Source organism: Anser anser, assembly GCF_964211835.1.
Source record: "Anser anser genome assembly, chromosome: 2".
NCBI classification, from domain to species: domain Eukaryota; kingdom Metazoa; phylum Chordata; class Aves; order Anseriformes; family Anatidae; genus Anser; species Anser anser.
The window spans coordinates 156877493-156894732 of NC_139721.1; the positions used below are offsets into that span (position 1 = coordinate 156877493).

Genomic DNA, 17240 nt, shown 5'->3' on the forward strand with positions numbered 1-17240 from the left:
TAAAGGGAGAGATGAATGAACACCACATCTTTCATTTTTGCCATTTTCTGTGTTATGCTCAAGAAAATATGAGAGCTTTTAAATCTTGTGACCGCACTGAACACCAGAAACGACAGCCATGGGGATTACCAGGCCCGTGCATGGTGTTTTGAAAGCAAACCTGCTGTCATCTCTGTGGTTTAGCAGCATGGGCCTGGAGTACCCATTGTATGGCATTCACAGGTGTTTCCAGAGCAAAATCGAGAAGAATCAATGAATTTAGACCACTAGAATACAAGCAATGATCTCTAGAGAGATCTCAAGAGACTAGCCTCACTGGTAACTCTTCAAAGTTATTGCTAACATGCATCTAATGAGAATAATGCCTGAATTTCTTAGTCAGTTTGACAATGCACTACTAGATTGTATTTGACCAAAACAACGCCTTGTCCAGGAATCAGGGCATTTTTAAAGTAATGGTCACTCTTTCAGGTTTACCATTTTAATGAGATATTGTCATTCTTGAGATGAGAAACAAGACTCATCTGTTTGGAGCCAGGTGTGGCACATTTAGTGCTAGGCTCCCACTGTGCTCAGTGTTGTCCCCACAAACTGGCCAGGGTGTGCCCTGTGTCCCTCTGAGAGAAGCAAAGTGGTGGAGACAGCAGTGAGCTCTTCGGAAAATGCATCAGCTTCTTCCCAAGAGCTGGCTTTATGGTGTGCTTCTTTTAGCTATCAAATGTTTCAAGCTCCTTGAAGAACTCTACAGGGAGCACACTGGTGTTCACATAATTCATGAGTTAACATATATGCAGCATTTCTTGGACTATTGAAGTTACAAACACAGACGTAAAATTATTGAATAGGTATATATGTCTTCACTATCTGACGGTGACTTCAGAATTGTAACTCATGCAAACCCCAGTAAAGCTGTCAAAAGAGGATTTTAAGGTTAAAAAAAAAAAATCACAGAGTAGGAAGTGCCATAATGCAGCCTCCCTTCAGCAGACACAGGGGAAAGGGTCTTTAATCAAGGAGACAGACTCTTTTACCCACGGAGCTATTGCATTTATAACAGTCATGAGATTACTTCCCATACATGTAGACCTTAATAGCACATTAGGAGCATGCACACCCTACCCAGGCAATCTTGCTGGTGCCAGAGGGCACAGTCTTTGGGAGGAGCATTTCACCTGAGCCTGACAGAGTTTCCTATAGCAAGGAGGTGGGTTTGAGCTGCAGTAGGAGCCAGCCCTTTCCTTTTGGTGCTCCTTCTCACCAGCCTAAAAGCACATCCTTACAGATAACCAGTGAGCATCCCCTGCACCAAGATGGAAGGGGACCTAAGCAGTGCAATGCTGCCCAGCCATAGACTGCATCTTTGTATTGAGTCACATCACCCCCAAGATGAATTAATAGAAGAGACCAAGGAACAAATTGTTCTGTCTGGGCAGCAGTAAAAATACTCTTTGGCTGGTAATTTAAAGCCTAAAACCTATAACAACAAGAAGAACCCCTGATAACTACATGCCCTGTAAGCTGCTGTCTGGGAGAGGAGCACAGACCCCCATCCTGGTTAGGACCACAGCACAAGCTTTATGCAGCCTGGGGTTTCATCAAATTAACCTGCTTGCTCAAATGAGAGGGGAGGAAGCAGGAGGGAGAAGAGAAAAATAAAATAAAATAAAAAAAGGCTATCCAAAAGGGAACACAGCAGCTGAGCTGAAAGCTCTGGCCACTTATTTAAATAAGCAGTTTCAGCTAATGCAGGCCCCCAGTGCTTTCAAATAGCTCTTTACATGCCCCAGGAACACCTCTCTCTCTCTAATTGTGCTTAAAAAAAAAAAAAAAAAAAGCAAGATAGAAGAAAGAGAGCTTGGATTACTTCAGGTGCCTCTTCTTTTCCTCTTTTCCACCCAGGCTAGCTTCTCCTGCCTGTTGCTGCAAGGAATGCCCACAGAGCAGATCTTCAGATCCTCCCAGGTCAAGTGGCAGCTCAGTGTCTTTAAAGGCCAGGCCCATGGTTCCTAGCTGGCCCTTTTCGTGTGAAAAGGAACAAAGCAAAGTCTATACCCCAAATGCATACTGAGAGAGAAAACCACAGGGAAAGGGGAATTTGCAAAAACAGGTGAAATATCTGGGGCTTCTATTGCCTCTCTGAAATACCCTTGGGTGAAAACAGCTTGTAATGAAGTTGGTGTTCCCCCTACCACGTACCATTTCTGAGCAGAGGTTTATCATCCTCTTAATCTTTTCCCATATCTGTTTACCCTTTTGCTTGGGCATTGCATTTTCCGCCTCACAGCTGCTTAGCTGCATGACTGCACCTGTAGATCCAGGAACTGCATGGTATTAACGAAGGGCAAAAAGGTAAGGATCTTTAATTTAGGAGGCTAGAGAGACTAAGGTGCTCTGCACCAAATCCCCACCTCTGCTGCCTGCTTTCTTGAATCTTTGCTGCTTTTCTGAACCCTTGTGTTCAGGTGAGGACCATGGACTCCTGAGGGCAGCTCTGGAGCTGGTCCATGGCACAGAGATGAATGTGTCTGCAAATGAATTATCAGAGGGCTGCCCTCACCGGCAGCAGGCAGGTTACTGCTCTGGAGTGCTCTCACGTACGGTAATATGATGGGACACATGAGTGCTTAGGTTAATTATAAACAAGAAATTATCTCCTGGAAAGCCAGACACTACTTCTTATAACTCAGGTTAAAAGAGGCTTTCACATCATCCACTCAGGCTTTTTTTTTCTTTTTTTTTTTTTTTTCTACAAGGCATTTCCTCTTTTTAAAAAAAATGCTTTTCCCCATCTAAAGCTCAAACTAAGGCTGTGAAAGTCTATTAATATTCCATCTTCTCAGCTTGTTTCCTGCTCCTTGTGTCCGCGCTTTCTGAGGCAATGTTTCCCTTGCAGAGGGCAGCCTCGTTGCAAACAGCATGTGCCGCTCCTGTTGGCATAAATGCTTTTAAATAAATCATTCCTGCATCCTAATTGCTTCCTGGTGGTTTCCAGAAGAACCTCTTTATGTCTCGCTGTTCTCTTAATCTGTCACCTCCTTTACACCTGCTCAGGCTTTTCTAACAGCTCCCGTGAATTCCCAAGGCATATGGCTGCGAATCAAGAATTAAACCTCAGCTAATTTCCAAGGGTGAGCCAAACAACCCGCTGCTGTGTTCTTGCATCCAGCGAGATAGCAAAGGGCTTGGCTGCCCTTTGGGATTCGCAGTTTTCCCACCCCGGCCACTTGGAATGGGGTTTCAGGCTTTCTCAGTCCACCTTGACATTGCACCTTCGCCAGACTCCTGGGTCCCATTTACCAGCACTGGTAGGGCTAGCAGAAGAATTGCTGTGACTTTTGGGGACCGCAGGATGCCCCTCGATCGATCAGACCTTGTCCTGGAATCAAAACCTTCCTCCCTTTTACCGCAGCGGTGGCTGCGTGTGTGCAGCTGCTTGGGAAAGGCTGGCATTTCTACCGGGATTTGCAACAAAAGAATTTCTTCATTGTCAACTCCATTCTGCTTCTCATCCAGGCGCCGTGCAGAGACAGCCTTGATTTAGGGCAGCTGAGCAGGAATGATATTCTCCCCTTCAAAAGATCTGTGAAAACACCGCACGATGCATCCCTGGGTACCCTCTTGATGCTGACTGCTGTTGCCAGGTTGTGGACGGGGATGCGCTTGATTATTGTTTGCTATTTGAAGATAGCATTGTAATGCCAGGGGTGTGCATGGTGATTGCTGAGAGAACATTTCCCTGGGGTTCAGCCCCAACGGATGTGCTCCACTGCCATCGCAGCCGGTAGGAGCTGAGGTGCTGAGCTGAAGGGATGCTTATTTCTGGGCAGGATTAGGCTCAACCTTACTCAAATATGACACAACGCATAAGGAAAAGAGAAAAAAATCTGGGTGGGTTGGTTTCACAAGGTGCAATTCTGTATTTCCTTGTTTCCCTAAAGCATTTATTTAATCAGATGGTCCAAATCAATAGGGAAAATACCAAAACTGATGTGGCAAATACAACTTGAAAAACATCTCTGCATAGTTGAATTCTTGAACCTGACTTGGTCCTGATATTGTATTGACTAGGCTAGGATGGAGAGTGACCCTGACAAATTATAGAATCTCCAATTTCTGCCAAAAAGGACCCATTACAATGGTGCCATAGCACAAGTCAGAATCTTCATCTTCACCCTCCTCAGCGCAAAGCACCCCAAAGCCAGTTTCACAGCCATGCCACGGTGGGAGGCCAACCCAAAATCTCTACACCACTGGTGCACAACTTCCAAGTTTCCTCTGAATCCCTTTGATACCCCTCTGACTGCCACCAGCCTCTTTGGCAGCCCCTTCACCTCTAGCCTGGATGGAGCCTCAAGGGTGGTGATGGTCAGCAGCTGTTGGGGTTCTAAAGGTGCTGGTCACCGGGGAGGAGAACCATAGGACAAAGCTCCTCCAACCCTGTTGGACTGCTACATAAGGTCCAGGTTTCCCTCCCAGCACTGATCCTCCACCCAAGGGAGGAAATATATTCCTCTACAAGGAATTTGGCTGCTGTGCTCACAGCCATGGAAAGGGCCAGGCAGGCTGCACGCAAGGGCTCAAGGCTAAAATATCCATTATTTTATTTTTAAGGATGCTCCTCTGAAAAGGAACATTGAAATGTGTTCCATCTTTAAATAAATTCAAGAAGTAAAAATGGTTGGTAAATCTAGTTCAGCAAAATCTGAGCTGAGTTGGGCTTTTTACACCCCTTTCAAAAGCTGAAATTCTCCCTTAATAATGAATTCTTCATATTTTAACCATTTTGTAACAAGTAGGCAGGCAGTAAGCTAGGTTTGTTGCTGGACTTTTCTCCTCACCTTTGTTGACCGTCCCTTTTCCTGTGGCTGAAGCATTTTTTGCTGTGCTTTGCCTTGCCTGAAATCCAGCTTGCACTTCCACTTGGCAAAGCCGGGCTGCTCTCCTTTTAGCATCTATGTGGTAACTAACATGAGGTGCAAACCAAGATAAGAAAAGACATTTGGATGTTTTCACATGTGTTACGTTGAGATAAAGCGTGGGGAGGCAGAAGGGAGATTTACAGTGTCCGCTGACCTGCTAACACACATTAAAACCGCTTATCTCATCTTCATGTGGATTTTTTTTCACTTACCCTGAATTAGGCAACATGTAGTAAAACAGTTTTTTTTTTTCTTTTTTTTTTTTTTTTTCTTTCTTTGAAACAAGGCTCCCTGGCTTCTGGAGAGGGATTCTCTTTTCTCTTTAGTTAGCTGGGAGGTTTACGTCATTGGCAGAAGCCCAGAAGAATGTGCACTGAGACATCTTCAAAAATCCCACAAGAGCATTTGCTTTGAAGAACTGAAGAACTGGAAGGAAACCAGTCAAAAACCTGCTCTGAGGTAATAATGCTCCGCTGTAACCTGTGGATTTTCAACAGCTCATAGAGAGCACTAATAAATTCACTCATAAACTGGTTCTCCAAGTGACAGGCTGTATTATTTTTACTCTACCTTGGCTGTATTTTTGTCATTCTGTTCCTGTGTGCTTTTCCAAACAGAAACTAGATGAAATCCACATGCTTTTAAGATACTTTCCAAAGAATACAAATTGGATTTCAGTGCTGTTTGGGAGCAATTCATTACAGCAGATTGTGTAATTACTGGTAAGGCAAACAGAAATCACCTTGCTAATCAACAGGGAATACAGATGGAAAAAACAATTAAAGTAATCATAAGCCATCAATATTTACTTCACACAGCAAGTTTTTAATTGTCACTTAAAGACAATCCAACACAAGGGCATAATTTAATTCAATTCAATTTTCAGCTAGGGATAGAGACTGCTAAAATTGTTTGTCTCAAACCCAAAGATTATTAGCTGTTTTTTAACTCGTCTGGCAGTGAAGTATTCTAAGTAGAAATCTTAGAGCAAGTGCTTTCCAGGAAACTATCTTGGAAAACATAATGTCTGTATTTTTTAACCATTCAAAATGTGCGTTTAATGACTGAACATCCATGAGCAGTTCTCAAGCATGCAGACAGGAAATTTGGCAGCAAACGGGAAATTTGGAAAGGCGCTCAATGGGGAACACAGATCTCTTAAGTAAAACTCTGCAGTGCCAGGAAAAGACCAGAGACCTGTTCTGTTATAACCATTCACCAAAAGGGGCAACAAAACCCTACATCTTATTTTACTATCATAAAAGCGTCGACAAATCCTTTCCTCCTGGGCTTGCTGTATAACTCACTTGAGATGCCTGGCCTCAAAATCCACTGCTGAGCCTTGCTTGAATTATTTTGCAGACAGAAATGCTGCTTACAGCTGTTGTGACCTCAGCCTCCATGGCAATGGAGCAGGCTCATGGGGAAATGGGCTGAAAGGAGCAATCTCTCTGTGGTGGCTCAGCTGGAGAAAGAACTTGGTGAGGCATCAGGGCAGAGATTGGGACCTAGACAGCATCTTCCCCTCCCTGCTACAGGATGGAGCTCTACAGACCATCGCTGAAGAGGACTGGAAGGCAAGGAGGCTTTAAAAATCACCTTAGGAAATACCCTTTCAAATCTTGCAAGGTGTTATAATCTTATAAAGAACTTGTGGAGAAACTCTCACCTCCCCTCATTTCTGAAATCAGTAAACAACAATCAGTTGTGGGTTTTTTTAAGCCTCGATTAGGACTAACTTTTGGTCAATTAAATGGAACGCAAAAGCTGCAATGGAGACGATGGATTTGCGATAATGGACTTTTGTAGAGAAATGACATCGGTGCCCGCTTAAGAGGATTTTTCTGTGTATGCCACAGGCCATGAAACCTGCCTGTGATTTTTTTCCAAGCACTGTTGCTAATGAGTTAGGGCCCTTACATCCCCTTCCCGAGAGCTTTCCCATGACTGCTGCAGGGTAGCGGTCTCTCCCCTCTGCCTCCAGTGCATGATCAGCAAGCGAAGAAGCTGCTGACTGCAACACCTCCACCCTTTGAATGATGCTGAGCTCCAGACCGATGCCTTCCCTGAACTGACCACTGCAAAGGAATAATCTGCCTGCTGTCGGCAGAGGCTGGGGCATCGCTCAGAATTAATTGGCTGAAGCTCAAACTAGATAAGCTTGAGATAATATTTATAGGTCAGAGGAAACAATTGAAAGCAACATCAAACGTGATACCAGCAGGCACGACCGGAGGAGTTTATCTGCTCCCTGTTTTAAAACCCAACTGTCTCTGCCTGTCGCGGGACGCGCCTGGTTGAGAGCGGTTTTCATAAACATTTGTTCTGAATGCCATGCGCCTTCGTCTCTGGCCAAGTTTGTACTTCTTGTTTAATCTGCTGAGTACAAACAGGTTTTGATTGCACGAATGCTTGGGAAATATCAATTCTTTGTGAAAATATTTGCCTGTGCAGCCTAGCAAAGAGGCTTCTGCGTAAACACCATTCCTGATGGTGACGGTGATGCTGATGTCTGTCTACAGTTTGGATACGCTACAGACTCTGCTTTTTTCTCATTTTAAAATAGCTGTGACTTGCAGTCCCCATCACACAGTTTGTGTGCATAGCAAAACTACATTTACAGTGTAGAAGTGGGTTAATTATAAGAACATACATGTTATTTGCAGGGAGGTAATGTATGATTGATGCATTAATGCTTTTTGTTCAGTATATCCAAAATGTCTGCAGAAGTTTAAGGCATCTCTCCCAAGTGCCCTAGGTTGAAACAAGCCTCAGTTTTGTGGTTTGATTACTCCTTTCTCCCTTCCTCCCAAAGAAATCCATTGCAAAACTTTATTGTATTGCAATGTATTTAAAAGCACTCTCTTTTTGTTTAGCTACACTTGCACATTTCTTTGAGATGCAGAGGCCCATTATCAGAGATCATCCTTTAGGGATTCCACATCCAGCAAAAATAGCCCTCAGTTTGTGGATTACCGTGTATTTTGATGTTCAGGCTGTGCAAGACAGAACTTCTGTTAGTAATCCACAATCACGAGACAGAGCCTTTGCTGCTCCACAGGCCCAAATCAGTGTCAAAGGTCTTTCACTGAGCAGAGTAAGTATGGGGAAAAATAATAATTCTTCAGCAATGTGCTTATAACCCCTCTGGGTTCACTTCCCATTTAGAAATAGTGAATACTTGCAAATTTTAAGATGGTTTTATGAATTATTCACAGCAGAGAAAGAGTTCTAAGTTGCATTTGTACAATAAGAAAACACAGATGATAGATGGTTTCCCATGTCCAATGAAAAATCAACCATCGCAGCTTGAATTTTGAATACCAATACCAAACTGCTAATGAATAATTTGCAGATCAGGAATTTTTAAGTGAATAATTTTAAACAAATAAATTTGAGAAAATCAGACAAGTGGTTCATCTGCTTCTTTTCGAGCAGCTAATTCACCCATTCACTCCCTTCTGCGGCTCAGTTGCAGTGATTTGGTTCTCAAAGGACCAAAAGAAAATGTAAATTGAAGTAAAAAGTGTGCTGGAAAAATGACAGCATGTTACTCTGCCAATTCAGAGTGGCAGGGTGTGTGAGCAATAGGCTAGGAGAAGAGCATCTGTTAAACATGCTAAAAATATAGTACCGGTTCTCATAATCCGTGTTGGCAAATGACTGTGAAGGAAATAATCGGGCATGGGGAAAAGCTTTATTAATTGGGAACACAAAAGGACAATTTCCTAGAGTCAGTTAAGTAACCAAAACAACTCAAGGGTGGGACATCTTTTTGGCTAGCTTGGGGATCCTGCAAAAACAACATTTACATGTGGGTTCAGAAAATAAAGAAGTCTAGGCCAGTGGGTTTGCTAGGGACAGGGGCAGTCCTGGGGGGCTGTGGTCTGCCTGCCCCCATAGCACTGGTTAATGCCCTGAGTGCGCTGGAAGTGGCAAGGATGTGCAGCTCCTTTCCCCATCCCACCCAAGGCTCTCTCCGCTATCTGACGTTACATTCACAAACCCCATCATGAAAAGGCAAACATGAACCTTAAATTTTTGGGCTACGTACTGACTTTGCATTCTTGTATAGCTCCTATTTCAAGTGGGATTTTTGCATGGAGGACAGAATTTTGCTCCATTGCTGGTTTACTCTCTTTGGTATTAATTAAATAACATGCTTTATGTATACTTCTAATAAGGACAGAACTCATTGCAAACTGTTGGTACTACAGCAGAGCACCAAACTGCCTCAGTGAATTCACCATGCAAACTCTCGTCCCTGTCAGGAAGACCCCTACTTATAGTTGTGACAATATTCAGCTCTCATCTAGCTCTTCCAGAAGTTCATTATGAAGATTAGCTCCAACAACAAATTCCTGGAAACCCATATAATACTTTATCTGAGTCCTACTAGTCCCATTTTACAGATGGAGGAACCAAGGAAGAAAAGCTATGCCACTTGACCTAAACCGCAGTAAGCACAGTTTTCAGGTTTGGGCTGTAACTTAGGAGCTGGTGGTTTCCAATTTTGTGGTTAGATAATTAAACCAGGCCTTCCTTTTCTATTGAAACTAATCTGTGAAAAATAAGTGCCTTCCCTTTAAGAGGTTTCCAAGCATGTATGTGAAGAGGAATTTATGACCTACAATTTATGTAAAGAACTTCCTTTTCATAAATCAATTTATTAAAGCTCTGGAGAAGCTTCCAAAGGCTCTGATCCAGCAGGGCACTTAAACGTGTCCATAACTTCAAACAAGTAAATCGCCCCATTGAAGTGCTTTTCTGGGCTGGGGCCAAAGAAAGTGCAGCTCTCCCCCGAGTCAAGGTTCAGACGTAAAATGGGGGAAAAAAATAATTTATCAGAAGTTTAATAAGTTACAATCACGGCAGAACTCTGCTAGCCTGCCACATTAATACCCTGAGCTAATAAGAAATGGCCTCGGGGAGATAATTGCCTCCTTATTGATATGCTGTGATGAAACGTTAAACCTCATCTGGAGGATGCAGTGCTTCTGGCCTTTCTGGAATTCATCAGATCCCACATCCAGATATTGTGAAACTTTGGGTTTTATGTGCTCATACCTGCTGATCTTCTGCATGGGGGTCAGAAACAACTCTGGAGAGGGCATGGCTGGTTCTAGCAACACTCTTGGGGAACGAACTCCCTTTTATTTAACTATTTCTTGGTTTTAAATATTGTTCTCTCAGGAGAACTAAGCGCAGAGACATTTCAAGGATTTAGAGTATTTTGTATGGTTTTGTAGTAGTGAAATCACTTTAGGTAGGGCTATTCACACCTTCTTCTGGACTCCTCCACTTGTGAATACTTGGGAGACTGAGCATCCTGCGAGGTGCTGCTGGCAGCCTCACGGGGAAGCTCTGCCAAGGACGGCTTCTCTAATCTGCTGAGACTTGTGTGTCGAGGTCATGTACGGAGCACTCGGAGGTAACCGGACCTTGTGCTAGGCGGGAGTGTGGGACGAGACGTTAAATGCTAAGAGAAAGAGCGAGTTCCTGGAGACTAGAGGGGAACGTGACTCACATTAGCAGGGTAACACCTCTGCACAGCGACAGGGAGCCGTTTTCTCCACCCTGGCACGCTGTGTGCTGGGGATGCACAGTCGCAAAACGGCGTCTGGCAACCTCCTTCGAGGTTCACCAAAGGTTGTTACTCGGAGTCAGAGCGACAGCTGTCATTTTGCAGACGCAAAGCTGCCAGACTTAACAGCCTCTCCTTATGCACACCATAAAATCACAACACAAGCAGCATCGTAGCTCCCAAATGGTACTTACATCTACAATGAGGAAGTCAAGCCAGCACCAGGCGTTGGTGAAATACTTCTTGAAGCCATAAGCCACCCATTTCAAAAGCATTTCCAAGACAAAGATGTAAGTGAATATTTTGTCAGCGTATTCCAGCATGGTTTTTATGTTTTTTCGATCTTCAAGATAAATATCTTCAAAAGCCTGGAAGTGCAAAATATTGATTAAAAGCTTCTGGTGAACTATGTTGGAAAGCATCAGTGCTGCACGCAGTCTCATTTGACGGGACATCATGTACTGGCAGTGATTTCTGATATATTTTAATGTTACCATCAGAACGAGTGCACAGTCATAGATAGGACTGATCCTAACCTAATAGACAGAATCCGACCCTTACATCTAGTCAGACACGTCTTACTGCTAATGATGACAAATTGGGTTATTAACATGCTTACGCCCGTGTTACAGAGCACAGAGTTCCCTGGCTTCTGTTCAGCCATCACATTTCAGGTAGCTACAACTATCTGCCTCAAGAAATGCTCATTATTATTAACTTAACAGAGCAATTATGTTTTAAAGGTCAAGGTATCTATCTACCCATCTCATCTGTCTCCCTAACTAAGCTTGTGCAGGGCACCATCAAAAGACATTCAGCATCTGCATCAAGTACAAGCAACTTAATAACCCTTTTAAAATATTTACGATATAAAACAATGTGCCTACTAAAATAAAACATGTAAAGCTGTCCCATAATTTAGCTTTCACTTTATAATGCACGTCAAATAAAAATGCAGGATCCCGGTGTCAGGGCAGCAGATATATGGCTCGGCTGGGAGCTGCTAAGTCGAGCAGTGGCTTCAGCCTGCTTCCCAGCTGATCGTTATCCAGTCTGCCTCCGTGTCCCTCCCACTCGGAGGACCCAGGCTTTGATATATTTCTCTTGTCCCACTGCATGACCCAGAGCGCTTGGCAGCAAGAAAGCACGACGTTATTCGAGGGGGTCTGTGCTAATCGTCTTAATTATCTACATTTGAGTATTTCGAGATCTCTCGCTACTTTCTGAGGAACTTCCAAAAGTTAGAAAGCACCCAGTGCCTGCAGATATCAGAAGCGTGCTGCCTGTCACTCAGGCAGTCACACTGGTCTTTTGCCTGCCAGGAAACAGTAATTAAACTGACAAGACAGCTCTGCAGCCCGAGCCAAAGCTTGTCCATTTGTCCCCACACTTCAGGGTGACGTTTTCGCTGCGACCCAGTCTCCTATCTTGCCTTCAAAAATGATATTTCAAGGGTGTGAAAGAGCTGTTGGAGAAAGCCACAGAAAACAATACACAGACAGACTGGAGTTTATCGCTTCTGGTAGGGGCTCGCTCACTTTGTCAGATGACTTGCTGTACTTTGCAATTACTGCAAAAATAACAGCAAACTATTTAAAGTGGTTTCCTCCTCTCCCGCTGCCGTCGCTCTCCTTGTTTGCTACTAACTTGTCAGAAAGCACATTGTGTTTGCCCTACCAAGAGCAGACCGTGAGCCAGGAAGCAGCTTAACAAGGGGTGAAAAATGTGCTACCCGAATGCCCCAGGTGCACCGTGCTTCTGAGCAACCTATGGACATTACCCAAAAGATTAAACTAAATATTAAGGTTATTTCTTCTTAAAAAAAAAAAAAAAAGGAAAAAAAAAAAAAAAGGAATTAAACAGGATACCTGCAGCGTTATCCACATTTACTATTAAAACACAGACTTCCAGTTTGGGTGTTTGTGGCTTAAATGCACAAGAAAGGTTTTCAGACCTTTTGCAGTAAGCTGTAGACATACCATGATGGTTTAACCACCACATACGAATATAAATAGCTTTTTTAACTCCCTTAAAAACTTAGCACGTTGCAGGGGCATGGCCAAATGAGCTCAGTTTTTGGAAAAGCTCACTCCAGAATAACAGAGGGAAAAAAAAAGTGTGTGTTGCCTCCCACATGTCCAATCCCTATCCTGAAGAGCAGAGCCGATATGTTGAAGCACAGTGCGGGTACATGAGAAAGTGCAGCGAAATTTGCCCTTATACAGAATTGTACTGAGTAAACTGAAAATAAATTTTTAAAAAGGCAAATGAATGTATTCAATGAAAACTAAATGAGATTTATATCACAGTCTTCAGTATCTAAGGCACTTTTAATTACATATGTGAGGAAGTGCATTTGTCTAAAGTGTATTATAGCAAATGACATGCCCCCTTTAAAATGTGTTAAAAAATTAACATGCTGATCCCCAAGCTGGTGCAAAAACTGTCAGACTCCATTGATTTCAGCAAAGCTATGACAATTGTCAGCAGCCTACTATCTGTACAAGTTTTTCGGCCTTTTTCTTCTCATAATAAAAGAAAATCCCCTGGGCAAAATTCCAGTCCATCCCTAGTGGTCCTGGAGAATTGTCCATTCTGTTCATTTTGCAACAACATTTACGCATTGCCATCTTCTTGCCTCCCTGCAGAGACTTTCTTTAAACTACATAAGCCTAGTACTTCTGTGTTTTCCCCTTATTTTTTAGGCCACTGACAATGTGCATTGCCCTCTTCTGGAGTTTCTTCAATTAGCCCACGTCTTTCCCAAAGTGCAGTGCCCAGAGCTGAAGCCTTGTGCTCCAGCTGAGGCCTCCTTGATGCCAACTGGAGTGGAAGAACATGCTTATTTATACAGCCTAGTGGGGTGTTCGGCTTTTCTGCAGTGCTGTGATGTAGTTTCTTCTGTTCTGTTTGTTGCCTGTTCTCTCTCCAGCTCTTTTTAGTAAATCTGCTACCTTACCAGTCAGCCTGCATTTTGTCTTTTTGCCCTTGATTATCCCTGGTGAGGTGAAGCAGGCACCTTTCTAAGGTGACTTTCATTTAAATACTGAAGGCAGATTCATCCGCTAGGTAAAGTTAATCCTGAACTTCAGAAAAACACTGCTAACCTGTCCAAAGATGGTATTGCCTGTGAATTTAGTAGGTATATTTCTTAACCCCATCACTGAGGAGAAAATCAGTGATCACCAGACCAAAGTCCAGAGAACTTCCAATATGTCTCTTTGCCCTATGGCCAACTAAAACCCTGGGAGAAATCACATCAATTTCAGGGACATTCTTAACCATGTAAATGACCCATGCAAATGTATGTTCACTGGGAGCTTCAAGCAACAGCCTTAAACAGAGGTGCTTAAGTTTTCTAAGTGACCCTGGAGGAGACAGGAGGAGGGACAGAAAAGGCAAAGTTGAACAGCTAGAGCAGCAATCCTTGCTAAAAGCAGGCTGGATTTGGAGTAGAGTGAGCAAGCCAGCTTGCCAGCCCAAATTCTAGAAACTGCATGCTGGTTGCCACTGCCACAAAGAGCCCAGGGCTGGTAATACAGAGTGGATAATCCCAGCACCCTGTGGGATATCAGATGATCCCTTATCAGAGTCATGGGCAATGACCAATTGGCCTTCTTGTGTGTGCATTTACTCGGCTCCAAGCAGGAGGTATCTGAGCACAGAAAGGTATGTTGGGTTAAGCTAAGGTGCATTCAGAACATGATACTCATCCACCAGCTCCATTGGTAGCTCTCTGATTCACTGCTCACTGTGCTTTGCTTTGAGGAATGAACAATGAGGGTTCATAAAATCTTGGATGCACCTAACCTCAGGCCACCTTCTCTTAGATCCACATCTACTTACAAACAACGAGAAAACCCTGTCACACTTACCAGGGCTCCACTGCTCAGCAAGATCATGAATATGATGAAAGTTTCAAACCAGTTGTGTTCGACAATTCTGTAGCACGTTTTCCGGAGCCTCCACCAAATTTTGCCTGGAAATTTTGAGATGTCCACTGAACAGCATGGGAAGAATCGCACACAAACTGAAAAGGAGAAAAAAAAAACACAAAACAATTGTTAAAAAAAAGCCTGATTATTTCATAAATCTGCAACAAGTGCCTGCTAAACAAGGTTAATTCCAGCAGTAAGCTACTGAATGGAGTGTTTCCTACCTATCCTCCCTCGTTCTTCTCATCATCTCTTCTGCTTTGCCTTCTATTTCTCCATCTCACTCCTCTATTCAAAAATATTCAAAATCACTTTAAACCTGCCCCAGTGGTCTCTCCCAGTGATTTTTGTGGTACAGAATATTTTGGTCGTGAGTCACCAGTGCCCCAGGTTGATCACATTGTGTTAGCTAAGCTCAGGCAGCCCTGCTGATCCAGTCTAATGACTCCAGCAGGATATTACCAATAGTTTGCACATCCTTCTGAATGTAGGAAGGATATTTTCTTGGTATTATGGTACCATTCGAATTACTGATTAAAAGTGGCAACCTGATGAAAGGGAGACGAGGGGAGGTGGTGCAGCAATGCAGATGGGACCAATGTGCTGAAGAGACTCAGACAGGAAAAGCAGATTTTGATTTCTTGGTCTCTCATGAGCTTAAACAAGGCATCAGGTCAACTTTGCAAAGGTACTTTGGTGGATAAATCCCTTTTGACATCAGCAGAAATTCAGATATCCAGCCTCTGTCCACAGCAAGTTCCCTGCTGTCACTTACAGCACTTTCTGACCTTAGCGAGGTGTTGCAATGACAAATATGATAGCAAAATGCCATGGTGGTAATGGGGACCACAGAAGGATCTCTGCTGGCAAAACCTTGGCATTTTTAGTCTTCTTAGCAACATTAAATTGCTATAGCAAAAGAGTATTGTTGTTAGTAACAGATAGATTGGTCTTTCCCATTTAAAAAGCACCACGTCCATTACCTTGTGTTGGGTAGGAACCTAAAACTATGATGAGAGGACAACCTGGTAGCCAGGAGTTATTCTTTTCCAGGCTGGCCATTCAGCCTTACGTCAGATACTTCAACTCAAGTGTCAAAACATTTGCTGATGAGAATAACCCTTAGAAACTACTTTATTTCCAAAAAGCAAGCTTTTTACCCTGCATTTAATCCGTGTGTTGTATAGAAAGAGACATTGCTGTGGAGTTTTATAGTCCCATCATAAGATGATAAATCACAGGCCGGCTGCTTCCTTAGCTGAAAGGTGGCTGAGGTCACGGACACGTCTCGAAGCACACAACAACTGCTCAGAAGTGACAAGGGAGGAGATCTCACTCTGGTGATGTAATGCAATGCTATTGCAAGTAGAAATAATATTTAGGCAAGGCATGTGGGGAAGGAAAGAGGGTGAGTGCCAAGGTTACGCAGACAGCAGATCCTGTTAATTCAAGGTGGCATAACTGAGGCACTCAAGCTACATGTGATTTGCAAGGAGATCAAGTGCAAGTCCCAGGATGCCGGGATTCCCATGTAGCTGGAAGTGGGGATGTGCTGGCAGCTGGCTCTGCCAGGAGGGAGCAAGCTGCTAAGTCTGCCGTGCTCTTCCCGGCATTTTCTGTAAGTTTATATTAGCCCACATCCCTGCTACGGAGCAGCAGAGCTGTAGGGAGCTGTAGGTTGTCACTGTCATCGTTCATATATGAACCACTCCCAGAGCTGCCTTTTCTCCCCCATCTCTGAGATGTTTGGAAGGTGTAGGTTCTTGGCTGTATGAGGTTTTGGTATGGGACTAGCAGGACAGGAAACCCTTAATGCAAATGTAATGTGACAGTAATGCAAGTAACTATGTGTCGTCTAAATACTTCCATCACACAGACCTGTACTCCCACTGTATTCTGGAATTCAGAGAAATTCTGGGCTGAGCTGAAATACATTAAATCAATTGAATTGCTTGAGAAGAGCATAATGCTAGGAGAAGATGCGACTGTAAGGACCGGCTCTCTACCTCTTTGTGGGTCAGGTACTGCTCCAGCAAAGGAAAGTTTTATCCCTCTAAGCACTTTAATCCAAAAAAACAGAAAATTGTGGCAAAGGATATAAAGTTATCATGTTAGTCAGAACTTTTTCCTAAAAACAGTACAGAGATAGTAATGTGTGTGAGTTGGGTATTTTTTAGGAAGTAGCTCCACGGAACAGAGTTCGGGTACCAGATCTGTGGTGCCAGGATCCCTGAGCCCAACGTCCTCCCCTGGCAGCTCTGCTTGGAAATGCCCATGCAATATATTCCCACCAGCAGGACAGGACACTGGGGGCTATCAGCTGCATCTCTTAGCAGTGCTGCCAGAAACCTCTTACACCATTTCTCACCCCACAACCCATGTGGTCACTGCCACCTTGCAGACGTCTGGTCCACACTCCGTGCTGTTATGCAGGCTACCTCATGCTCAACTCAACTTGGCATCAGGTGGACCCAAGACTTGGACTCAGATCCCTCATTTATCAATTGAACAGCCTAATGAGCAGGGTGTTCACAACTTAAGTGTGGATTTCTCATGTTAAGCAGAAATCCCCCTTTGTACTAGAGATAACCACTGCTTCTAGCAAAAGAAACTTTCCACAAGACTACCTTGTTCTCATACATACTTCAGAATATTTTGAAAAATCTGGATTTTTCTGACTTAAGACTTTTGTCTAAAAACTCTTCTCTCTTTTCTCCTAAATTACTTCCAAGATTCATACTTGGTGTTTTAGACACTTAGGTAAAGGCCTCCGCTCAGCTAGCCATAGACTTCACAAGCAGG

At 43.5% G+C, this 17240-nt stretch overlaps 1 protein-coding gene across 5 annotated transcripts in view; it reads right to left on the bottom strand.

Annotated features, from left to right (window-relative positions):
• LOC310894974 (sodium channel protein type 5 subunit alpha-like) overlaps positions 1-17240 on the bottom strand; it is a 209339-nt gene that overhangs the window by 26800 nt on the left and 165299 nt on the right. For all 5 annotated transcript variants that reach the window (XM_083825713.1, XM_083825712.1, XM_083825716.1 and 2 more), the window contains 2 exons: positions 14379-14533; positions 10698-10871 (listed from right to left, as the gene is read on the bottom strand). In XM_083825713.1, the coding sequence (XP_083681839.1) occupies positions 10698-10871; positions 14379-14533 (329 nt within the window). The remainder of the gene's footprint in view (positions 1-10697; positions 10872-14378; positions 14534-17240) is intronic.